Source organism: Panthera tigris, chromosome A2, assembly GCF_018350195.1.
Source record: "Panthera tigris isolate Pti1 chromosome A2, P.tigris_Pti1_mat1.1, whole genome shotgun sequence".
Lineage (NCBI taxonomy): Eukaryota > Metazoa > Chordata > Mammalia > Carnivora > Felidae > Panthera > Panthera tigris.
Window position 1 is genome coordinate 52,415,083 of NC_056661.1, and position 26,184 is coordinate 52,441,266.

A 26,184-nucleotide genomic window follows, 5' to 3' on the forward strand; every position below is an offset into this window, starting at 1 on the left:
TCCAACACTCACAGAGCTTAGAGGCCAGCAAGAGAAACAGATGTGAAATGCATCCTGTGTGACCTCCATTCTAAAATGCTTTCTTCTTCACATTTTAATTTTTCTAAAGTCAGGAATTTCTTGCAGTTGTTCTGTATCTTTGATGTCGTGACATTTCCTTTTCTGTACAGTTTGAGAGTGGATTTTATAATCTGTGGTGCCTTTGAATCAAGAAAATACCCTGGTTTAACAAATAATCACAACCACCGTGGGAAAAACATAGGATGCAATGAACTCCATTTTAAGCAATCCTAGACCTGAGGTGGCTAGTGCCAAAATGATGGTGCACATAAGAATCACCAGAGGAGGTCACAAAGCACGTGGGTAATGGTACCGAGGGAGTGTGTGTGTGGTGGACCGTACTTTGAGAAATCGCTACAGACTCTCAGGAGGTCTTTGTAACTTGGCTGTACTTTAGAATCACCTGGGGAGCTTTTAAATAAAACAACTAATGGCTCAAGCCACGTGCCAGACCGATGAATGAGAACTTCTGGAGATGGGACCCAGGCAGCAGGAATTTTGAAAGCTTCCCAAGTGATTCTCCTGCACATTCACATGTGAAGACCAAGGCTGGAGAGGGTTGAGGGGCAGAGTAGTGCTCCCTACTCACTGCAGATCACCTGGGTCCTTGTTAAAATGCAGATTCCGATCCAGCAAGGCTGGAGACAGGGAGTCTGAGATTCCGCATTTTTAAAAAATGTTTATTTATTTTTGAGAGAGAGAAAGAAACAGAGTGTGAGCAAGGAAGGGGCAGAGAGAGGGGGAGACGCAGAATCTGAAGTAGGCTCCAGGCTCTGAGCTGTCAGCACGGAGTCCAACACTCGGCTTGAACTCATGAACTGTGAGATCATGACCTGAGCCAAAGTTGGACGCTTAACTGACTGAGTCACCCAGGCACCCCTGAGATTCTGCATTTCTGACAGATTCCCAGGTGATGCTCTGCTGGTGCATGGACCACATTTTACAGAGAATGGAAAGACAGAGCCAATCCAGACTTTTCAAGGTAATGAAAAATGGCCCCCCAAGCTTTTTTCCTTTTGTCTACAAGACCACCTTCTGTAATGGTTTGCAGAGTAAGTCTGTGGACAGGTCCAACTGCATCAGAATTACTTAGGCGAGGCTCATGACTGGGGATTTGAAGGCACCAATAATAATATTAGCAGCACTACACGTGTGGGGGTTTCATGTCAGTATCACACTCTAATCCTCACTACCTCTCCGTGAAATAGGTGCATGCTTTGGTTCAGATTTTAAAAGCTGAGGCCTGAAGAATTTGACTCATTTGCCCTAGGCCACTCGTGTAGTAGGGGACAGTACTCAGAATAGTCTCTGCAAACTCTATTTGTAAAAGCTTCCTGGATGCTGATGTTTCATCTCCTGTGGAAAAGGAAATCTCAAATAAAGATATTCTGTATTTCCTGAAATGATGCTCATACATTTGGATCTGCATTGAATTAAGTATGAATCTGTGTGCGTTAAAGACATGAAATGGATCTAGGCAAAAATGTTTAGTGTTAGGAGTAAGAAAATTTCATACAGGGAGGGTAGCAAAAACAGAATATCCTTCAAATAATACAATAATTGTCTGATAAGACAATAGTAAAATTCATTTTCAGATATTTTTACTGAGCACAGATGAAGGCTAATTAATTGTCCTTCAATAGGAAATAGAAAAAAGTTATTGTACACCAAAACAATGAAATGCTCTTCAGCCACTATTGACAGTGATTGTAGACTGATATTTATTGGCAGAGAAGAGAATTCACAATAGAATAAGAGATATAAAACAGTATGTATAGCATGATATAATTTTTCTTTAGCAATAAAATTATATACTAAAATAATTGTACAAGTTATACTAATAAAATATATTTATTCAAAGATAAAGTTATGGGAGGTTACGAGACCTTCCTTCCTTCCTTCCTTCCTATCTTTTGTTTCCTTTCTTTCCTTTCTCTGAATATGGGTTAAGATTCTGCTTTGTGTTTAACATATTAAGCATTTCAGTAAATAAATGGAATTGTTCGGACTGATCCCATTCTTATAAAACTAACTGGATCTAGAATAACCAAAATTCTGCCGTGTTTTTATTTAACCCAAAAATACACCTATAAAGGAAACCTGTGGGTTGATTTATGGTTCTCTCCCAGCTATCTTTCTTCCCTTCCTGACTTCCTCTCTCCTTTCACTCACTCACCCTTTTCCTTCCCTCCATCCATCCGTTCATCCATCCATCCATCCATCCATCCATCTATCCATCTTTTCATCATTCAGCATGCATTCACTAAGTATCTGCTGTGTATATATGAACTGATCATGGGGAGATGAAAAAGATACTCCCTGGTCTCTAGATGCTCACTGCTTCTTTTTTTTAGATACACTTTTCATTTTGGAGTAATTTTAGATTTATAAAAATTTGAAAGTACAGTAGAGGGAGGGTTCCCATATACCCTCTCCCAGCTTCAGTTTCTGGAATGTTACCACCATACATTAGCATGTTACCTTTGTCAAAACTGAGAAACTGGCATTTAGGTTACTATTACCTAAACTCTAGATGTTATTCAGCTTTTACCCGTTTTTCTCACATCTTCCTTCTGTTTCAGGAGCCATTCCAGGAGACCACATTGCATTTTGTTGTCATGGCTCTTTTGTCTCTTCTGGTCTATAGCAGTTTCTCAGGCTTTCCTTGTTGTTTTTTTTTTTTTTTTTCAACGTTTTTTATTTATTTTTGGGACAGAGAGAGACAGAGCATGAACGGGGGAGGGTCAGAGAGAGAGGGAGACACAGAATCGGAAACAGGCTCCAGGCTCTGAGCCATCAGCCCAGAGCCTGACGCGGGGCTCGAACTCACGGACCGCAAGATCGTGACCTGGCTGAAGTCGGACGCTTAACCGACTGCGCCACCCAGGCGCCCCAGGCTTTCCTTGTTTTTGATCACCTTGACAGTTTCGAAGAGTATTGGACAGTTATTTTGATAGAATGCCCCTGAATTTTGGTTTGTCTGATGTTTTTGTATGATTAGGGTTATGGGTTTTGAGAAAGAGTGCCACTAAGGTGAAATAGCCTGGTCATCACATCATATCAGGGGTACCTGCTACTCACATGGCATCCCTGATGATGTTAAACTTGACCACTTGGTTAAGGTAGTCTTTGCCAGGTTTCTCCATTGTGTGGTTACTGTTTTTTTCTTTGGAAGTGGGTCACTAAGTCTGGCCCACTGTCAAGGAGGAGAAGGATTAAGCTCTACTCCTGGAGGAGGCAGTATCTGTATATATTGTTTGGAAATCTTCTGTAAGGAAGACTTGTCTCTTCACCTTCGTATATTTGTTTATTCCATCATTTATTTGTATCAGTGTGGACTCCTAGGTATTTATTTAATACTTTGCATTATAATCCAATACCACGTTATTTATTTTGTTGCTCAGATGGTTCCAGCCTTGGCCATCGAATGCTGTTTCTGTTGGTTCTTGTGTCCCCTTGATGTGCCCCCATGCTTTTGTTTGTTGAGCACTTCCTTACTTTTTTTTTTTTTTTTAGTTTATTTATTTTGAGAGAGAGACTGCATGCACGCACACAAGCTGGGGAGGGGGAGAGAAAGGGAGAGGCAGAATCCCAAGCAGGTTCTATGCTATCAGCACAGAGCCCAATGTGGGGCTTGAACTCACAAACTGTGAGATCATGACCTGATCTCATGAGTCAAGCTCAAGAGTCAGACACTTAGCTGACTATGCCACCTGCACCCCCTTCCTTACTCTCTGGTATACAAGATGCTACAGTCTCTTCTTGTGTTTTCCCTGTTCCAGCCCTAGAATTAGCCATGCATTCAAGGAGCCCTGATTCCTTTTATTGGAGGATGGTATTTAGAAATTAAGATCTGGGTGCTGCATGCTCATTGTCTTTTGAAAGGAAGAAGAGAAAATGAAAAATGGTATGTGTAATGTACAAATTGCTATGGAAGCACAACGGACAGAGTGACTGTTCCCACTAAAGGGAGTCTTCACTGAAGAAATGGTATTTGAAGTTGAATAGAGTTTTCCAGACAGAAGTCAGGGTTGAGGGAGTTGGAGGGGGAAGGAGTAGAAAGAAATATATGTTAGCAGTATCAAGAGCATCTGACTGTAGACTTAGAATGGCAGTGGCCCTTCTTTTATTTTCTCAGTACATAAACATTAGCAATCTTCACAGATTGTTATCTTTTTATTAGAGGATGGTCTCTATGTGAGCTTTGACAGTTGACTGTCTTCTCACCCCCTGTTTTCCCATGCAGTCTTTCTTCTTTCTACATGTACCTAGTTCCTACTCTGCCAGGCCTACTGCAAGGCATTGGGGTGGTGCAGAGAAGAATTTTATAGCCCCTCCATCCAGAAGTTCTGGGGTCTGGTGTGAGATCCTTTTGCTTTCTTCTCTTCCCTCTAGCCCTTCATCAAGTGTCTAATTCTTAGTGCTTTTGCAGAACAGCCTATAAAGGCAAGAGGAAGTATTAGCAGTGTCTGTACTGTGAAACTGACACAATGCTTGACTCACAAAGTCTTTTCTGTTCACAGATAACGATTGGTGTATATGATCCCTGTAACTTAGCCCAGCACCCTGGATGGCCTTTGAGGAATCTTTTGGTCCTAGCAGCCCACCGATGGTATTTACATGTGTGTGTCTGTGTCTCTGTCTGTGTCTGTCTGTGTGTCTCAGTCTACCTATTTTGGACATTGTGTCTGCCTATATCTGTCTCTTTTTTCCCCCAAATGCATGTTTTCATTTCTGGCATGGAAACCACATAATAAATCCATAAGTCAGTCATGATCCAATTTCCATCAATGATGAACCCCTAAGTAGGTGTGTTATGGAGCTGCAGATTCTGACCATACTGCAGTGAAGATATTTCAGAGTAGAGGCAATCACCCAGAGGTCCCAGTCCCCAAATTCTCCAGCCCCTCCCTCCACCTGTCTGGGTCACTCTCAGATCGGATTTTCCTACTGTTACCATCTTCCTCTTCTCCTAGCCCTAAAATAATGAAAACAGGGTATCTAAGAGGTCAGTATACATTTGAAAAGATGCTCAACATCATTATTCAGTGGACATAAAATATAATGAGATACTACTCAGTATTAGAGATAATGAGGTACCATGCTGAGATACTACTACATACCTACCAAATGACTTAAAAAAGATGACAAAAAAAAAAATATGACAATACCAAGTGTTGTTAAAGATGTGAATCAGTTGGAGCCCTCAAACACTGCTAGGAAACTGGCAGCATCCCCCAAAGTTAAAACTATCTGTGGCTCAGTGATTTCTTTCTCAGGTACATAATGCACAGAAATGTGTACTCAGATAGATACAAGCAAACACACGTGCAAGAATTTTTATAGCGGCAGTATTCTTAATAATCAAACACCGGAAATAACCTGGATGTCCTTCAACAATGAAATGGATAAGAAATTGTGGTGTATTCATTGTGATGGAATGTGATGTTGTAGCGAATCTGAGTGAAATACTGATACACGTATCAACACGGATGACCTAATGTTGAGTAAAACAGGCTGTACCTAGGAGAATACGTACTCTGTGATTCCTTCTAGGTAAAGATGAGACCAGACAAAACCCAGGAATGGACGTGGACAGTAGAGTAGTAGTTACTCTTGAAGGGGGGTGGGCAGTGACTGGGAGAAGGCATGAGATGAGCTCCTTTATATTTAAGATTTGTGTACTTGTCTTTGTATCTGTTTTACTTACATAAAAGTGCTTAAAACAAATGAAGATAGCTAAATTATAGATTTTCCCCAGAGGGAGAATGGTTACACTTGCTTATCCAGGTGGTGAGTCTGTAGAGTGCACACAGGCCTCCTAACTAGTACTGACTGAAGTGCTGTTTCACAGAATATGAGTTCAGGGAGTGAGAAGGAGGCCCAGAAGAAACCATGTATGTCTTAGAGGTTCTTTTTAACATCTTGCAATCTCTTTTCCCCTGCATTGATGATTCATTTGTTAGAATTATTTATTTGCAACATGATTGTTATATAAAATTCACTTAGAAAGCAATCACAGCCAACTCACTGCTCAGCCTCTAACCATTTGGACAAAGGAGAGCATACGTGTATGCATTCAAAATCTCTCAGAGGTTAAAACCATGCCCCAGGGGTGTCAGGGAGGCATAATTACAATGCTTTGAATACTCCAACTGGTTTTGCTGAAGGTCTTATGAGAGCTCTTTCTTTTCCTTCCTTAAAAAAAAAATGAATTAATTAAAACCTGGCACCTGACATCAGGAGTAGCAGTTTCCAGTCTGTTGAAGTCCTCTGCTTCCGAGACCGCACCATGCAGGGGGTGAGAGACATCGCCCACAGCATCGTCTTCGAAGTGAAGCTTCCAGAAATGGCATTTAGCCCAGGTAATTTGCCGGTCGTTGAGAATGCATATAATTATCATTTATCAGAAACCTCAGCAAGTCTAACTTTCCTTTCATCCCTTCACAATGGCAGCAGAAGGTAGAGAAAAGTACAGCTCTTACCTCTTTGCCCATGGGAACACCTCTCTTGAACAGAGGGCACTGCTCTGCTATTCAGAAAGCAACAAAGGCAAAGATTGTCCTCAGGAAATTTCCTCCAGGCCTTTTTTTTTTTTTTTTTTTTCCGGACTTGAGGATTTTTTTTTCTCCCTTCCTAGTTTTTGTTTCATATAAAATCTTTATTCCTGACCTTTCTTAGAGGAAGAATGAAATATTAATTTATTTACAGATTTATTTGTTACATAAAGTTATATGTGATCCTGTTCTCCACATAGTAAACCAGTTAGCAAAAGTGCCATTTCTCCTTCCGTGTTTAATATTCTTTGTAAGATCCTGTGTGGTAGATATCATAAGTTAGGAAACTTGGGCTCACAGGTATTTTATAGGTGTGTGTGTGTGTGTGTGTGTGTGTACGCATATGTTTATGTGTTTATATACATGTCACAAAGATAGAATACATACTCAAATTCGAGTAAAATAAAGATGATAATACCCACCTCATGGAATATACCCTAGGGCAAATCTGGGTCCTGTGTAAAAGATATGCAATGTCTGGCGTAGGTATTTAATAAATGCTAATTTATGTTAATTTCTTATCTTACGCCAATCCCAGCACTCTCCAAAACGATCCCTCAGATTTCTATGACTTTCATGCTTTCCAGGGTACCTTTACATATGTTGTTTAATCTGCTTTTCACCACATCTGCGTTGTTCAAGACACATTGCTTTCTTTATAGTCTGGGGTCATGTGCTTAAGAGTGTGTGTGTCAGGGAGGGCAGTGGTAACATCTCTTCTGAGATGTCATTTCTGGAGTGCAGAAGTCAGAAGGCTTTAGGATTGACTCTGACAGCATTTTATTGGTGAGTCTTTGCCGCAGCACTGATAAGTGTCTTAAATAGATTTCTCGGAAAGATTGAGGGTGGACTCGGCTTGGTCAAGCAGAGGAGAAGGCTGTAAGTTGTAAGTTCAGAGCCCTAAGAAATTCACTGCTTCCCTGCTGTCTAGATAGTTGCATTTGATTTAGCACCCTCTTCTGGCACATTCTAAAATAGCTTCCATGGACTCTTAACTTAGGTGCCATACCTTTGTTATTAAACTGCAATTTGTAGATAGTTCTAGGGGAATGGGTGAGTTAACTAACAAGTAATATGTGTCTGGTCTATGCCCCACAGGCCACTAGATGCCTTCCATACTAACTCACTCACTCAATCTTGCCAGCCACCCTACAGAGGAGGTACTTTTGTTTCCATTTTTATGATAAAGTCATTGGATGATTCTTCCTCCCCATTCCCAATTATCTTGCTGATATGTGGTGAAGCTGGCAAACCCCAGAAACATTGCACATTTCCTTTTGAAAAAGATGTTTTTTGTCATCCAGTAATGCCTCTGCTACATTTTTTTATGCTTGATACTGAGTGTAGATTATGTAATTTAGGAAAGGCAAGTTTTCTTTCTTTCTTCATGTAAATTAATATTATCCCTCTTAGCTACAAATAAAACCTTAAATAAAACTTTGTAAAGAGTTATTCTATAGCATAACATGAACTGAAGGTATTGATATAGTAGTAGTTTATGCTATTTCGAAGACATCCTATAGTTGCAATGGCACTAGTATGAGAAGTATGGTTTTAAATATCCTCTGTCATCTTTGGCTCCTCGTGGTATGGCCAAGCCCACTGTCCACTGCTGATAGAAAAATTATTCTGGTAGCCGGCAGAAGGAGGCAGCAGACTCTGCAGAGAGTGGGAGATCCTTCATTTCATGTCCTTGATGTTCTCCTCCTGATTGTTCACCTGTGAGAAAACAAGACCTAATTTTCCCCTAAAACAAAATGTTTTTCTATTAATTTGGGGCATGTCTTATGGATGTGATTTATATAGAGGCAGATAGGATAGATCAAGTATATTTTTTTCATTATTAATAAGCTTAAGGTATATCTAATTTTCTTAGAAATGGCTGTAACATTTTGAGAACAGAGATGTTTTCACTTGAAATGAGATTTTATTTGTACCATGACTTCTTATCTGTAACAGGAGAAAGCTTAGGCCAGAGTTATTAATTGCAGAACTAGACTGTGTGGTTCGAAGTTCTTTTCAAGTTTTTGGCTATATGTTAGGGATGCATTTTTTTTTTTTTTTTTTTGGAAATTAAATGTAAGACTAGTGAGAAAAGCAGACAAAATATGAATTAGTAGCATGTCTGAACTCCTTCCCCAGAAAAAAGAATTTTGAACTCTTAACCTTTTTTAAGAACTCAAATCTATTACATCAGTTCTAATTTTTTGTTATATTAAAAAAACACATGTGTGCATCAGAGTGCCTGAGTTGTAATGGGAAGGGACATTTGTTTTCTGGCTCCTCACTGTGAATATGTCCAGCCATACTGGGGCCCAAGTAGCTTTCGAGGATAGTTGGCCCCAAGGTTTTCCCTTGGTCATCCTATCGCAGAAAGGAAAGATTGTGTCAAGGAAATCTACACCTTCTAGGTCCCATAATTATATTGAGCAATACTATTTTTAAAAACTAAGGTCAAAAGTGGAAAAGTTCCCAAGGAAAGGAAAATAGAAGTGTTGACAGCCATCTAAAAGTAGGAGAATGGCCAAAGAACACCAGAATACAAATTAGAAACATAGACTTCTTCCCAGTAGTCCTGTACATCTTTAAGTCCAGGAGTTTCTGTTCCTTCAAAGACTGTTACTTAAGGCAGATACTGGAGGGGACGCTGGCAGGGTAGATTGTGACTGAGTGAATTCCCTGTTACAGAGTAGAGGCTTTCTTGTGAATCTCACGTACTTGGTGAGAAAGGGAGAGTAACAGAGGTCCTAAGATGTGAAGAGGGTAATAGAGTGAATGGCCCCCCCATTAGCAGATTGTCAGCAAGGAAGTCAGGTTACCATTAAGGTAAGAAAGTGAGACTTATAAGAGGATTTTGTAATAATAGAATAGAGCAGCCACAGGATCCTTATCCTCCAGTGCTGCTACACAGCATTGCCTGTAGCACACTTCAAGAACTGGGATTGGAAATTCAGAGGCACCGATTGCAGAGATTAAAAGAAGTTGGTAGAGAAGAGAGAAGTCAGGGAAGGGGAAAGACTGACTAGATAAGGATGAGCTTAAAGGAGAGGGCAGCTTAACAAAGGGACAGGATAGGTGTGCGGAGACAGGGTTGAGAGGTGGAGCAGAGTGCTGTGGTAAGGATGAGGAACGGAAAGGATGCACTGAACATAGAGGTTCAAATCCTGATGGGAAGCTCAGCAGAAAGTGTGCTGCAGTCATGCTGGCTGGTCTTCCGCGGATAAGAGAGCCTTGCACCAGGTTATACCTATCCCAAGTTGGGTTGTCTTTTTTCGAGCAGCTCCCAGGAACTGCAGAAGTTGAGGCGGCTCAGGCCAGACTCCAGAGCTATTTCAGAAGCCCCTCTGCAGGAAAACACTGGTCTCTCAGCGAGGGTCCTGGTATTAGAGGAAGGTGTTGAGCAACTGCTTCAAGTACATGCAAATTCAGGTCCCTTAATGTGTGTGCCATCTTGCCACTTGACTTACATGTTTTTATTCATCCCTCCTTCATTAAACGTACTACTTTATTTGCCTTAAGATTGTCCCAAAGCAGTCGGATGGGAAAAAAACCAGAAAGGCGGCATGGGACCGAGGATGGTGAACCTCAGTGAATGTATGGACCCTAAAAGGTATATTTTGGAAGCTTTTTTCTCCCAAGGGGACCGTTGGTAATGAGGACACACAGCAGGTTCTGTCAGGCCAACCACGTCGCTCACATCAGTGCAGGGGGTACCATTCACATTGACAATGAGTGTTACTCCACTGTTTGCTGCCTGACTTGATTTAAGTGTGGTTGTGAGAATTAACCACCTGATGGAGGTCCTGAAGGGCACACAGTTCATCTGGTCTTCTAGACATTATAAATTTTATTCTTGCTTTGATCTGAGTCTCTCAAACCTAGTTAGTTACAGATACCTGCTACCTTGTAGTCCTTATTTGTGGCCTTTTAATTTCATCCTATTAGCCTACATTGAAGGACGTTATAAGAAATATTTCATAGAAATTAGTGTTGTATTTAAGGGATAAAAGTGCACCCTTTTTTGAGGGGCCAGTGGCTCCTCTAAGTGGTCATGCTTCCATTTTCACTTTGGCTGCTAGGGACTCGGTATCAGATTTGTGGCCTGTCGGTAGCAGTTACGGAGATCCACACGGGCACACGTGCTGTGCTGTGCTGTTTCTCCTCGCTGTTGCCCTCAAGCTTCATCTTATTTTCCCTGTGATCTCATTTTGCTTAGTTAGGATTTGGTCCTCATTTTCTTATTCAGATGCTTTCTATCTTTTTAAGACAAGATTGGGGCATAAATGAGTGACTGAATGGATAAATAATTCTGTCATTTTCTAGGTTAGCTGAGTCATCAGTGGATTTAAATCTCAAATTGATGTGTTGGAGATTGGTCCCTACTCTGGACTTAGACAAGGTTGTGTCTGTCAAGTGTCTGCTGCTTGGAGCCGGCACCTTGGGTTGTAATGTCGCTAGGACACTGATGGTAAGTTTGTGGGGGCCAAATGGTACCTCTGAAGCTGTGGCTTCTCCTCTTAATATACCAGATTGCTTTCCTCCTCCCAGAGTTACCTACTCCTCTTTCCCTCCCATCCTTCCTTCTTCCCTCCCTCTTTCCCTTTCTTTTTTCTTTTGTCAGTTATCTTTTTAATTATAAAAGGAATTCATACTTTTATCACAAAGTAGAAACAGAAGGTCTTTCTCCACCTTCCTCTCGTCCCACTTCCCAGAATTCAGCAGACTTCCTAGATTAGTACACAGTGTGTCCTTCCCTGACGTTTTCATAGGCACTTGCAAATAAAGAGAGGGACATTTGTCACCTTTGCTGTCATTTATTTATATTTGCAAAAATTGGATCATAGCATACTGTCTATAATAGGTTTTTATTCTTAACTCAATAGAAAAATAATTGTGGCTCTCTATATGTTCTGTATTTGGTATATGTAGTATTTTGTTGTATGACTCTGCCCTCACTTTATTTCGATTTCAGCATATTTTTTTGAGATACTGTTGAAATGAACATTTTTAGATCTTTACATATCTATGGGATTATTTTTTTAGGCAGAAATCCCTATAAGTAGAATTATTATGCTAGAGAGGATGTATTGTGTGTATGCTATATGTATATGTGTGTATACTGTGTATATATATATATATGTATAGTATATACACACATACATACATACATACATATATATATACTATACACAATATATACTATATATACTATAATATATATATATTATATACTATATACTATATATACTATATATATATACAATATACAATACGTATATATGGGTTTTTTTCAAACTAAATCACCTTCCCAAAACATTTTACGAGCCTGTACTTTTAGAAACATATATGACTTTTTAATTTGCTTTTCTTTTACTAGTGAGGGTGAGTCTTTAATTTTGTTTCCTTTGTGAATTTTATTCTATTCATGTGATTTTATAATTAATTGACACAAAATACATATGGTATTCTCTTAGCATCTTTTAAAACTCTCTTTATCTTTTTAAAAATCTTTGCTCATTCCTAATGTTGCATGTGTATGTTTTCTCTTTTTTTTCTCTTATTCAGACTTGCCAGAGAGCCTTGTCTACTGTATCAGTCTTTTTGGAGGGCTAAGTCCTTGATTTATTTTTTAGTTCTATAGTTTTTGTTTTTGTTTTGTATTGCTTTCAGATTCATTAACATCTATTTTTATCTTCATTAATATCTTCCTCTCTTTGTGGAATTTATTTTATTATTCTTTTTCTGGCTTCCATAATTAGGTGCTTAGGTTTTCTTAATATTTTTAAAAATGATAAAGTCAGTAGAGACCCACTATAGAAAACTTGTAAAGTATAAAAGTTACGAAGCAGGAAAAGAAGATACCCATTTTCCTACCACTTTTTCACTTATTTCCTTTCAATGTTTGTTAAATACATATTTAAAATTTTTATTTGATTTATAATAATGCTCCTTGCTAATTTATCTGTTACCCTTGTAAACACTTTCTCATGTCATTAGAAGTGATGCTTATAAAGCATTTTTAATGACTAGAATATGCCTTCTTCTATGATGAATATAATGTACTGAGACACTCCCCTAATGGTAGGCATTAATATGTTTCCAATATTTTACAACTATAAATTATGTTGTGGAGCGTTTTTGTTTATATTTCAGATTACTTCCTAGGATAGATTGCTGTAACTATTTTCTTAGGATATATTGCTACAAGTAGGTTGAAAGATATGAACATTTGAAAGATTCTAGACACATATTGCCAAATTGCTTTCCAGAAAAATTAGATCAGTTTACATTCTCAACCCGTGCAATAGTTTTTTCATCTCCACATCCTCACCAGCACTGAGTATTATCATTTTCTTCAATGAGTATTATCGTTTCCTTTAATCTTTACAGATTAGCCGTTTAAACCGTGTAGCATCCCAGGAAGCCAAAAGTTAGGTGCAAACCCGCACTCGCATGTGGCTAACCCATAGTATGTTTGTAATTTATTTGGCTTTCTTCCCACTGCCCAGTATGTTCCCAGACTGCCTTCCTTGCAGTCCTCTCAGCATTGCTTTAAGGAATGTAAAAACACTTGAGAAGTAAATGTCCTCAAACCAAGCACAAGTGACTTTTGGGTTGTCCTTGTCTTTATTCCACCTCCACAGTAGGTTGCTTAGCTGATGAAAGTCACTTACAAAACTGGATGAGTAGATCTAAGTTTACCAGTGGGCTTTCAAAACCGATAATGTAAAAACTATGCTTTTGAAAGGATGGATTCTAGCCTTTCATTCTCAACCCTGAAAATGAATCTTGAGTACTAGTTGACTGTCCCCTGGGAACCGTCAGTTTAATTGAGTTTCAGAGTCCCTAATGAAGGCTATTGAAATAAGAGAGAGAGCAGAATTAGCTTTGTAGCCAATCATGGCAGGGGCTTCTCTTCGATCACTGTGCCTATTTATGATATGCTGAAATGCACACACTACACCCCACCCTCCAGAAAGCAGTCATCTCTATTTGGTTGCAACTCTCAGGATCTCAACCCTTCCCACCATTAACCAGATCTATGACCTTCAGTGATTTCTGGGCTACACTTTGCATATCTGTGAAACAAAACAGTTGGACTAAGGATGTTAGAGATGCCATCTCAGTTTAAAATTGTGTGGTTCTATAATACTTTAAAGGAATTATAATTAAAGTGTATGAAATCATGCAAACTATTTGAGAGAATATAGAATTGTCCCCTGTATTACCGAATATTAACAAGCCCTTTACGCTTCAGTAGTACAAAATCTTCTGCGATGTTATACAACAGAAAATAACTTGTAAGTCATTTTTCTGAGGCATTAATTCAGGCTTTAAGTGAGTTTTAATGTGAGCTGTTATTTATATTTAATTACTCATTAAGGGAAAGCAAGGACATTTGGGGGCTTATCGCTAATTCTTTTAAGACAGCAACATAGACAATTCTCATGGGACTCACCTCCAACTCTTTCTCTGGTGCCACTGTCAAAAATAATGACTTATTAGACCCACTCTGACATTTCTTAGATTCATTACTGCAGGAAACTAGGCACTGGGTATATAATTATTTTTGTCTTTTAAAGGAAGCTGGCCCTCTGTTAATCAAAAACTGAATTTGCACAATTCAGTTTCTAAAGTTTCCTGTATTTTGAGATTCCCAAGCTATTCCAAAACTAAACCTCTTTATAGGTTGCAAGAGAGACACCCTGTGAAATGTTCATCAGAAACACACCATGATCTCTTGTTTCCATGCAGGGTTGGGGTGTCAGACACATCACATTTGTGGACAATGCCAACATCTCCTACTCCAATCCTGTGAGGCAGCCTCTCTATGAATTTGAAGATTGCCTAGCAGGTGGTAAGCCCAAGGCCCTGGCTGCAGCAGAGCGGCTCCAGAAAATATTCCCTGGAGTGGTATGTTGATGCTATTCGGGAATGTTGGAGGTTTTCTCCTGTAGCTTTCCGTGCTTAATTTTGGGGAATGAGGGCCTGTGGTATTGGTAAAAGAGAGTCAGATGTTTGTCACTTACTACCTGGGCCTTCATCATATGGCTAAGCCTCTCCTTATCTCAGAGATGGGGATTAAAAAACAAAACAAAACTCGTGTTTATGATTGTGAAAATAAAATGAAGAGTGAGAAGATGTTTTTGTGAGTGGCAAAGTATTACCTGAGTTTAAGATGAGGAATTTGGGAGTATGCATATATTTATATCCAGCTTTGTTTGAAAGGGATTTATTTTTTTAAAAATTTTTTTTAATGTTTATTTATTTTTGAGAGACAGAGCATGAGTGGGGGAGGGATAGAGAAAGAGAGGGAGACACAGAATCTGAAGCAGACTCCAGGCCCTGAGCTGTCAGCACAGAGCCCGACGTGGGGCTCGAACTGTGAGATCATGACCTGAGCTGAAGTCGGATATTTAACCAACTGAGATACTCAGGCGCCCCGAAAGGGATTTATGATAGCTCAGATACAGGATGTTATTTTTCCTTCATCACCAAAATACTCAATAGTTACTGAATACAGGTTTATGAAGTTAAATTGGATGTAAGTCCACACAGAAGGATGATGTGGCTACCTGAGCTGCTTGTATTTGAATCAGACTATTCCCTTTAAAAACATACTAGATAATAAGAGACAAGTCATTTAGCTCATTTGATTCAAAATCTGGCAAGATTTTTTTTTTTTTTTGAGGTCATCCACAAAAGAGAATCTGCAACTTGCACACTTAATCAGTTGGCCTGACAGAAGTTAGATTAGGTATCTCCGAAGCATCTGCTACCACTTAGTGCCACAAGAGGCTCTCGGCCTCAGCTAAAAGATAGCCCACTTTCTCAAAGTTTTTCTGTGTAATCACTCAGTATTATATTCATTAATTTCAGAATCTTTTGCTTGAAAAGAAGCAACATTGATGGTTTTGTTCATTTCACCAGCAATCTTGAGGAGCATGGTTTATTGGGTTTAATTCAACACTAATGATTAAGCGCCCACTGTGTATCCAGTTAAGTGCTAGAGGCCAAAAAGAAAAATGTTACAACCCTGTCAATTGAGGAGGCGTATTAGTTAGCTTTCTGCCACATTATTGCATATCACACAGTCCTAACCTCTCCCTGCCTTGTTATTATAAGCATTTATCTCAGGCTCCCAGGTCTGCAGATTGACTGTAGCTTAGCTGCTGGGCTAGGCTGGACTCCAGGCTTTAAGTCAGGTTCCAATTTGCTCTGTAAGTCATTGTTTTAAAATCTGGGCTTACAGAGCAACAGTCTGGGTCATGCTCTTCTTCTGGTAGAAGGTGGGAGTGTAAAAGGATTGGTGAAAACTTATTATACCTCTAAAACATCAGCTCACCAGTGACACAGTGTAGCATCTTCCATTTATATGCCCAAGCCAGTCACAGGGCCAAGCGCAAAGTCAGTGGGGTTTGTCAGAATACTCTGCCTTTCTAGTGGGAGGTCCTGCAAAGTCATCTGGCAAAGGGCAAAGACATTCTATTAGTGGGAGGCAGTGCATAGTTGGGAAGAATAATCCAGTCTGTCACTGGAGAGTGTTATGAGCTCCCCTCAGGGCTGAAACAGACCTGGCTTTGAATCTGAATTCAGCTACTTTCTAGTTGCCTGAAATTTTTCCTTGCCCAAATGGTCTGTGACCCAATGCAGTCCCCCCTATTTATTTGTACAGCTGTTCTGTTACTTATTAAATATTTCAGGCCTTCCGTATGCTAGGGACTGGGGCACAAGCAGGAAAAGTTCTCTCTCCTCTCCGTGGAGCTTCTATAGTCCAGAGGGGTACATGGTCCCTAACACCTAATTTTGTAAACAGTTGTAATTGTTAAGTGCATGAAAAAGGAGCTCGGTTTCTGTGAGGGTGTTTACCAGGCAGCCTGACCTAAGCTAGACTCCCTTGAGGAAGCTAAGTCCTGAAGGATGAGTGAGTGGGAGTCAGCTAGATGAAGGGTGGCAGAGCTGTCTGCAAACGCCTGAGGCAGGAGACAGCATGGTGTTTCTGTGGAACTGAAGGAAAACCAGGAAGGGAAGCACTGACGTCAAGGAAGACAGAGAAGGGGCTAGGGCAGAAGCAAGGGCCGGGTCACGCTGGGCCTTTGAGATCAAGTTCACCTTTTCTTGAAACCATCAGCTTACCAGGGTCGAACCTCCTCTTCAGCACTTACATTGTGCTACTGTGTTTTCCCTGCTGGGTTATTCAGTCCTGGAGGCCAGGAGCCAGGGTTTTAATACTTTCATCCTTCCTGCCTTGTAAGCAATAATAGATAATGTACAGAACCCATTAAAGTACTAGTGTAATCCATCCATTTCCTGCAAAGTACTTGTGAAACTATTTCACCTGCCAATTACCCAGACTTACGGCATTTTCTTTGTATGTTCAGTTTGGTGTAGTTTTTTCATTCAGCAGATACTTACTCATCCCCTTACACCAGGCCACAGACACAGGCTAGTCCTAAGTGAACAAGATGTGAAAAGAACTGCTCTGCTACAAATACCCTGTCTAATCCCGGGGTTGAATTAATTGAGTCGGAAACAAAGTAACCTTTAAAAAATCAAATAAATATTTGAAATTACCTTTTTTTTTTTTTTTTTTTTTAAATACAAGGCAATGTAGGATTGTGGAACCACACCAGAGGTTTTAAAACCCAACTCTGGACATCTGTTTACAACCCTGATGAGTAAATGGTATTGGACCAGCTCTTCTATCATAAACAATTACACAGCCGGGTAAAATATATAAAATGACTCTCTCCAGGCAGTGGAGTAGTGAAAGGCCATGGTCCTAGACAGAAGGGAAAGAAGGAATGTTTGTCCCAGCCCATTGCGTGGAGGTACTTTCTGGCCTTTGCTAGAGCCCATGAGGAGCCCAAGGAGATATTCTTGGGTTTGATGAGCTGAGGAAACTGAGATCTGAGTTCAGAGCAGCTAAGGGGGCTGAAACATGCAGGACAGAGTATCAGACATGCAGGAGCTGAGCAGAGGAGGGGTCTGGATAGCATCTTGAACCTTTGACCAGCTCAAGTCACATGTGTTCAGGGCATGACTCTGTAAAGCCGGGCAAAAAAGCACTACCATCTGTTGTGAGTGGAATGGAGACTTCAGAGCTACCCCAAGGCCATGAGACATTGGAGACTCACCTATCCAGAGTGGAGCTCCCTCATTGAACACCCTGAGCCCTTAGGTGACACCCCAGTAAGGTCAGAACTACACATAAAAGCTAAACCACAGAGCTTCCAGCAGAAAGCAGCATAGTGCTCTCGTGATAAACAGATTATCTAGGACCCAGGAAATACTGACCATAAGTGGAAAAATGGGTAGCTTGGATCTCATCAAAACCTAAAATTTTCAGGGGCACATGCATGGCTCAGTTGGTTAAGCATCTAACTCTTGATTTTGGCTCAGGTCATGATCTCACAGTTTATGCGATCAAGCCCTGAGTTGGGCTCTGTTCTGTGAGATACTTAGGATTCTCTGTCTCCCTCTTCTTTGCCTCTCTCTCTCTCATTCTGTCTCTTTCCCTCTCTCTCAAAATAAACATAAAACACACACAAACACACACACACACAACCTAAAACATCTGCTTCTCAAAAGGTGCCATTAACAGAATGAAAAAGGTGGCCAAAACCCTACAGGGTAGGTCTATTTGGCGAGAAGCTGTTCCCCAGAATCCATAAACAACCTCTACCACTCGGTAATAAAAGGACAGACAAGTCTTTTTTTAAGGGGGACAGATTGTGGAGGTACTGATTTCATAGTGAAGATCTATAAATGGCCAGGGCACACATAAAAACGCTCAACTTTTGTAGTCTCAGGAAAATATGAGTTAACACCATGGAGATCTATCACTATCCTCACTGCAGTGGGTCAAGTTAAAAAGACTGACAGGGGGGCACCCGGGTGGCTCAGTTGGTTGAGCGTCCGACTTCGGCTCAGGTCATGATCTCACAGTTTGTGAGTTCAAGCCCCGCATCGGTCTCTGTGCTGACAGCTCGGAGCCTGGAGCCTGCCTTGGATTCTGTGTGTCCCGTTCTCTCTGCCCCTCCCCCACTCACACTCTGTGTCTCTCTCAAAAATAAACATTAAAAAAAAAAAAAAAAAGACTGACAAGGCTGAATGTTGTCAGGCTGTGGAGCAACCAGAACTCTGCTACTAAAACAACCACTTTGTAAATCAGCTCAACAGGTTCTCATGAAACTACACCTACCTAATTACCCAGAAATCCCACTCGTGGATGTTTACCTAAAAGAAACGAAAACGTATATACCCTAAAACACTTATGGAAGTATGTCCATAGCAGCTTTGTTCCTAATGGCCAAAATTTAGAAATAACCCAAATAGCTGTCAGTGAGAGATTGAATAAACAAATCGAGGTATTTTCACAATGCAAAAAGGAGCATGCTCTTGGTACTTAACAATATGGGCAAACCTCAGAAGCATTATGCTGAGCAAAAGAAGCCAAACACCAACAGATGTATACCATAGGATATCATTTATATGAGGTTCTAGAATAGGCAAAAACTAATCTAGGGTTTAAAAGGTGGTTGCATCAGTGGTTGTCCCAGTGGCGGTGAGGAGTAGTGGGGATTGACTGGGAAGGGGCACACGAGCACATTCTGGGGTGATGAAAATGTCCTGTGTCTTAAGGTATATACAGTGGTTCACCTGCAGTTTGTTGAAACACAGCCAACTGTACACTTAAAATCTATGTATTACACTCTTCTGTAAACTATACTTCACCCTGACTACACATATGAATCATGGGGGTAGTTTGAGAAAATATTGATGGCAGGGTCCCCTCTCAGAAATTCCAGTTGAGATAGTCTGGGGAGAAGCCTGGGCATCAGGAATTTTCAAAACTCTTTGGGTGGTTCTAATGCACAGCCAAGGTTGAAAACTGCTGTGTTGAAACTTGCCAAATTCCGGCCTCAGGCGTGTGGACCAAATGGTGGGCTGAGAGCCAGTCCTACAGAGGCTTGCTGGCTGCAATTTTAGCAAGCAGAGAACGATTTAGGTTAGTAAAGCGGGTATGGATCTGTATTACTGAAAAGGTCAGAATTGGCGTTGATTAATTATGCTTTGGTGTCACTAATGTACCTAAATAATACCAAGATCAAGCTACCATCTTCTCAAATGCTTTGTCAATTGTAATACAACAGTAAGGTATTAACATTGCTGTGGTCTTTGCTTATTGTTTACCACAGTATTGAGTATATACATGATACTTAATGAGTGAATTCCTTAATGAGGTCCAGATAGTTGTCTTTGTAATGTTTTCATTGCCAAATTGGACTTGTTTTGAACGCTCTTTCTGAAGTCCTTTCTGCTTGGTGTCTTTTCCTGCTTTGCTTGCAACATTTTTTTTTTCATTCTTTTAAATATCGTTGCCTTTGCTACCACTGTCACTTTCTTGAATTCCAGAGATTAGGTTCAAAGTTTAAGATAAGGAGAAAATAGCTACAATCCACAAAATAAAATTTTCCTTTGTAAAAGGACCTACTTATTCTGCCCCCTGAGCTGTTTTTCTAGTAGGTGACGGGTTTTGGCAAATGAACGAGAAAGTTGATGTTTTCACACTCCTCCTTGTGGCCAGCACTATGCAGGGGATTAAGGGTGTATGTAGTTTGTGACTCTACAACACTTTCTTTTCTGTGGACAGTTAATGTCCCTGACTTCACTGACACCCATATGTGTCTCACTGTTAATCTGCCAAGACACTGTGGGGCCAGCAGGGGACAAATAGTACATTACAGAGCTGTTCTAAAGCCCCTGAGGAGAACCCAGGCCACCAGGTAACTTCTTTGGACAAGGAATGAAGCTTCACTTCAGTACCACACTCTGCTACAGCTCAGCCCCTGTCCCTTTCCCTCTCAAACAAATATCTGCACACTCCTAAGTAGATTTTCTGATTGTAAGTTAGCAAGTACAGTTTTTGGTTTAGAGAGGTTTTTTTAAAAATGCATATACCCCTAAGAAGATTAAGACAGTCAGTCATACTAATCTTACATAAATTTATTAAATCAAATGTTTTCTGTTATAATATCCTATTTGGAGATGTTATGCACTAAGAAAATCAGCAGGGTGGGGGGCAATTTGGGAAGAAGTAGGGAGAAGCAACTCAGCTAGACAGAGGGGACTTGGGCAGACACAGGGCATTTTGATAGAGGTTCTTGGCCTCAGATTATAGGAAAAAGTCAAAGGCACCATTTTCTTCAGTGTCCTCCTTGGCTCAGATGGACATGCCTCCCTCCTTTGGAACTAGGATCCGTATGTCTCTACTTGCTGCTATATATATCCAGGCTCAGGGACCTGGGGATGACAGGATAAGATAGTCTAGGATGTAGAGGTGAAGAAGGTCAGGGCACGGGTAGCAAAAGGAACAAGCAGCATGATCGTGCACAGAGAAATTTCTGGTTGCAACTGACCACACTTACATGTTCGTAGCTATGGGGAGACACAGGTTCTAAGATACCACCTGTGTTTGCTTCAGACATCCGTATATCTGGGTTTTTCCCTAGAATGCCAGAGGGTTCAACATGAGCATCCCCATGCCTGGACACCCAGTGAACTTCTCCAGCGTCACCTTGGAGCAGGCCCGCAAAGACGTGGAGCACCTGGAGCAGCTCATCGAAAGCCATGATGTCGTGTTCCTGTTGATGGACACCAGAGAGAGCCGCTGGCTCCCTGCCGTCATTGCTGCGAGCAAAAGAAAGGTAGAGTGTGTGGATCCTGGGCTCTTGTTTCTGGTTGTGACTTAATGTACCATCACCCTGGAGGGAGAGGTGTCCTCTGTCTGCCTTCCTTCCAGAAGAGAGATGTGCTGTGTGTGACCCAGTGACATGGTGCCAAAGGGCTTCCGCTGGTACGTGCTGTCTTTGCCTCACGCACCACCGTCCAGTATAATAGTTATTCTTTACTATTTAATTTTCATAGGAACCTTTTGAGACGCTGTATCTCAAAGGGATATTCTACTTACATTAAAACATAAGCTCCAAGGGGCACCTGGGTGGCTCACTTGATTGGGCATTCAACTTTGGCTCAGGTCATGATGATCTCCTGGCTCAAGAGTTTGAGCCCTTCGTCAGCTCAGAGCCTGGAGCCTGCTTCAGATTCTGTGTCTCCTTCTCTCTCTCTGCCCCTCCCCTGCTCATGCTTTGTCTCTCTCTCTCTCTCAAAAACAAATAAACATTTAAAAAAAATCTTTTTTTAAACATAAACTCCAAGAGGACAAAGACGCTCTTATTTACTCTTTGGTCAGTGACACATTCAAGGGCCAACAGTAGTGAATGGTTAAATAAATCCTAGTACATAAATGTGATGGAATAATATGCAGCCATGCACAACGTGTTTTCAAAAACTTTAATAACATGGAACATACCACATTATGTTAAATAAGCAAGATATGATATTGTATATATTTAATATAAATTGTTTATATAAACACATAAACATTTGTATCTGTTTGGGCGAGGAGGTCGGGAGGGGAGGCAAGAAGGGAGAAAGGAAGGGAGGGAAAGAGAGATCGGGAGAAAACAATGGGAAGAAATACCCCAAATTATTAGTAATAAGTGTTTGAGCCATGAGATTGTGATTTTTTTTTCTGTTACAGTTTTTCTTTATTTTCCAACTTTCTTTATAACCAGAAATTCCACAGAATAAGTTATAAGTAAGAGAAGTTCTTCTAGGACAAATGAGAAAACAACCGTCCTTAAAAATCTGTGTGAAGTTCTTCTATTACAAATGAGAAAACAGTCGTCCTTAAAAATCTGCATAGTGTGTGAATCATATCTCAGTGAAGCTGTTATAAAAAAAGAAAATCTATGTAGGCGTGTCAGATGATAGCATATGGTGGAAAGAATGAGGTTGAGAACTCTCTAGACTTGGTTTGATGCATTTACCTCTTACCAGCTAAGTGACCTTGGGCTTGTTAGTGAGCTGACTGCTCTGTCTGACTTTCAGGATCCTCATCTGTAATTGGAAATGTGTGCTGGGAGTTTTAAATGAAACCAAATGAGATAATTATTGTTAATTACTGGTCAAGGGTTTGTGTGTGTGTGTGTGTGTGTGTGTGCACTTAATAAACCTCAGTATTGGGTAGCTTTTACTAGTATTGGCTTCCAAGACTCTAATTATACTCATACGCAATTACTTATAAAATAAATTCTGAAAGTTGACCAAGTATGAAATTAGCCACGGCTTAAAATATAAGTGTCTCTTAACTCTAGACTTTTATTCCTTTAAATCCACAGCTTGTCATCAATGCTGCCTTGGGGTTTGACACATTTGTTGTCATGAGACATGGCTTGAAGAAACCTAAGCAGCAAGGAGCTGGGGACTTGTGTCCTGGCCACCTTGTGGCACCTGCCGACCTCCTGGGCTCATCGCTTTTTGCCAACATACCCGGCTACAAACTTGGCTGCTATTTCTGCAATGATGTGGTGGCCCCAGGAGATGTAAGTGGATTTCTGTGTGCTTCCAAATATTTCCTACAACTGTCTTGTCCACTGGGGCAAAGAGGCCCGACTGTCTTTTATGACTATTTAAATATTGTCTTTTAACAAAGAGAAGAATTCTCCAATTTGGGGGGGTGACATTATCCCACCATAACCCTTGATTGGCGTCGTCAACTGTGCACAGCTGTTCCTTGTTCACTAATATAAACGTAGTGACCAACCACTTTTGTAGAAAGCCCAGCAGGGAAACTGCAGGATAGACTGGTCCCTGGAAGCACTGTCTCCTTTGAAGAGAGCATTAAGTAAGGGGTCTGAAGACTTGGACACTGCCTCATGGGGTGATTCCAAATAAGGCTCTTACGCTTTCTTTGCTTCTGCAGAATCGGGCTGGGCCCCTTATAAGGTTGTTAGATTTAGCAAGTGAAAATATATGGGCTTCCCAGTTAACTTGGAATCTCAGGTAAACAATATTTTAGTATAAATTTGTCCCATGCAATATTCAAGACCTGCTCATACTAAAAAAATATTTCTTGTCTATCTGAAGTTCAAATTTATCTGGGCATCTTGTGTTTTATCTGCCAACCCCAGTAAGGGAGGGAAGAATACTTTCCCTGACTACTCATAGTGCAAGGTGGGTCAAAAGTGAAAGTGCTCTGAACAGTAAGCAGTACACTGTTCACATGTAAGATTCTGCCTATAGTGTTAGTGCCTCCACACAAGGCACAGTCTGTAGGAATGGTCTCTTACCACAACAGATCATCATGCACAGTGAAGCAAAGCATAGGTGTCTCTCTACCCTCCTTTTCATTTTCCCCTTCTTTTAAAACTTGTTCCTGAATAACTCCTACCTCTTTTGTATGACTGGTTTTTATGGCCTCCCAGTATAAAGAAAAAAAGATTAATATTCTCCATGTGAAGAAGGCTGACTTTATGATCTTCATCAGTGGTATTATACAGCTGGTCCCATTATTTCCTCATTATCAACAAGTAGGATTATGGGTCGAGTAAAGTTGTATCTGTTCATAAGGTGAAAATTTCAGACTCAAAATTATCCCTAACAACCTCTTAATTTGCCTAAAGGTGGAAGATCAGAATTTCTTTAGTTGCAACTAAAGACGATTTGTGTTTGAAGCCCTGTCATAGCAAAACTACTTGTATTTCAGCCCAGGGGTCACATTCAGGGGGACACAATGCCCACACTGTGAAAGGCACATAGGAACTGAGGACTGGAGGAAAGGCACGTTATTTATTGTCCTGCCTCACAGGCATTCTGAGGCATTGGCTCAGTTAGAGTGGCAGGGCAGAATCATTTGTGCTATTCAAATGATTATTCCTTTCCATGTCTCTGTTCCTCAGCTATCAAGCACAGAGGATTGAATTTGAATCAGTTAAAAGAGCATATGGTGCAACTCTATGTATGAGGCAGTTAGGCCCCTAGTCTTCAATTTGTTCATAACTATTACTCCTTTTTAGCATATTACCTCATTTAGTTACCTAAGTTATGTGTTTTGTTTTTCTTGGTACTTACAAGAGATGATGTTATTTGAGGCTGAATGTTCTTTGCCCACAGTGAGTAAGTATCTGGTTATGTTGTATCGCTTTATCATGGACGAGTTTCATGCTTCAAACAGCGACAGTTGAGTGGACTAGAACTTTGAGCACACATCAATGATTCTTTCTCTGTAGTCAACAAGAGACCGGACCTTGGACCAGCAGTGCACTGTGAGTCGCCCAGGACTGGCCATGATTGCAGGAGCCTTGGCAGTGGAATTGATGGTTTCTGTTTTGCAGCATCCAGACGGGTGAGTTTACTGTTTAGACATGGTTATTTAAACAAAGAAAGCTTTCGTGTCTCCCTTGGCCTTTTCTTGGCCTGACTCTTCTGAGCATTGTGTTGTTCTTTCTGTCCTCAAAAACACAAGACTGAAAAGCCTGGTCTGATTCATTGGCCTGGGGGGAACTTGTCATGTGATCTTTGGGGCTACATCTCTGCATCCTTCTGGAATTGACCTCTCCTGGAATTATTTGGTAACTGATGATAAGGAAAAACAAACATTTTGGTGGGGGCCTTTGGGACCTTCATGCTTTTATTCTGTTAGTAGGTTTTAATCTTAACTGTGAACACTTTGTAAGACAATGCATGAATCCCATGTGATAGAAATTGCACTGAGCTGTATGTGACATCTTCAGTGATACGGCCAAATGGGACTTTATTTTGCTTACGCAGCAAGAAGCCTAGAGGCAGGCAGTCCGTAGTTGCTACACAGGCTTTGTTATGCTATCAGGGACTCAAGTTCCTTCTTATCATTCACTCAGCCACTCTTAGCTTTCTTCCTTATGCTTGTCACCTTGTGGTCAACAGATGATTGCTTCACCTCCAATGTTGCTTCTGTGTTAAAGTTAAGAACACATGTCAGCTTAGCTGAGGTTCCCCTCTTTTAAAGAGCTTTCCTGGAAGACTCACCCATTGATTCTAACCCCTGTATCACATGGCCACCCTTTGCTGCAGGGAAGACTGACAAATATGATTGTTTTGCTTGGGCATGTTACCTCTCCAAAAAAAGTTGTGGTAAGATAGACATGGAGAAGGGTATTGGATAGGCAAACAGCAGTGTCTGCACACTAATTTTTTTAAATTATGCATATATTTTAAACCCCAGGAGAGATTATTATATAGTTGGTATTCATTATGTTTGGCTAACATTTTCCTTTTTTGTTACTTTTCATTTCCTTTTGCATCTTCGAGCTTCCAGCCGAGGCTATTACTCTTCTGCCAGAAGAATGCCTTTTATTATTAACTTCAGGAATGCTATGAACAAGATATTTCAATTTTTTGTCAGTCTGAGAATGTCTTTATCTTCATTCTTAGAAGATATTTGTGCTGAGTGTAGAATTCTAGATTGGTGGTAATTTTCTTTCAGCACATTTAGAGTAAAAAACTAGTGTTTCTGGCTGCTTTTATTGTTGTTGAGCAATTTGGTGTTTATCTCACTGCTGCTCCTTTGATACAGTTTGTTTCTCTCCCTCTTCCCTGCCCTGGGTTGCTTTTAAGGTTTTCTTATTGTCTCTGGTTTTCAGAAGTTGGACTATCATATACCTACTTCTGTATTTATTCT

General features: G+C 40.6%; 1 protein-coding gene across 8 annotated transcripts in view; it reads left to right on the plus strand.

Moving 5' to 3' along the window:
• Nucleotides 1–26,184, plus strand: part of ATG7 (autophagy related 7) — a 250,881-nt gene that overhangs the window by 39,928 nt on the left and 184,769 nt on the right. For all 8 annotated transcript variants that reach the window (XR_006214963.1, XM_007075457.3, XM_042979518.1 and 5 more), the window contains 8 exons: nt 4,584–4,672; nt 6,304–6,425; nt 10,137–10,227; nt 10,941–11,085; nt 14,373–14,531; nt 21,134–21,328; nt 22,865–23,068; nt 24,755–24,870. Coding sequence is in view for 7 of the 8 variants with exons in the window: in XM_007075457.3 (XP_007075519.1) it covers nt 4,584–4,672; nt 6,304–6,425; nt 10,137–10,227; nt 10,941–11,085; nt 14,373–14,531; nt 21,134–21,328; nt 22,865–23,068; nt 24,755–24,870 (1,121 nt within the window). In the remaining variant the exon portion in view is untranslated. The remainder of the gene's footprint in view (nt 1–4,583; nt 4,673–6,303; nt 6,426–10,136; nt 10,228–10,940; nt 11,086–14,372; nt 14,532–21,133; nt 21,329–22,864; nt 23,069–24,754; nt 24,871–26,184) is intronic.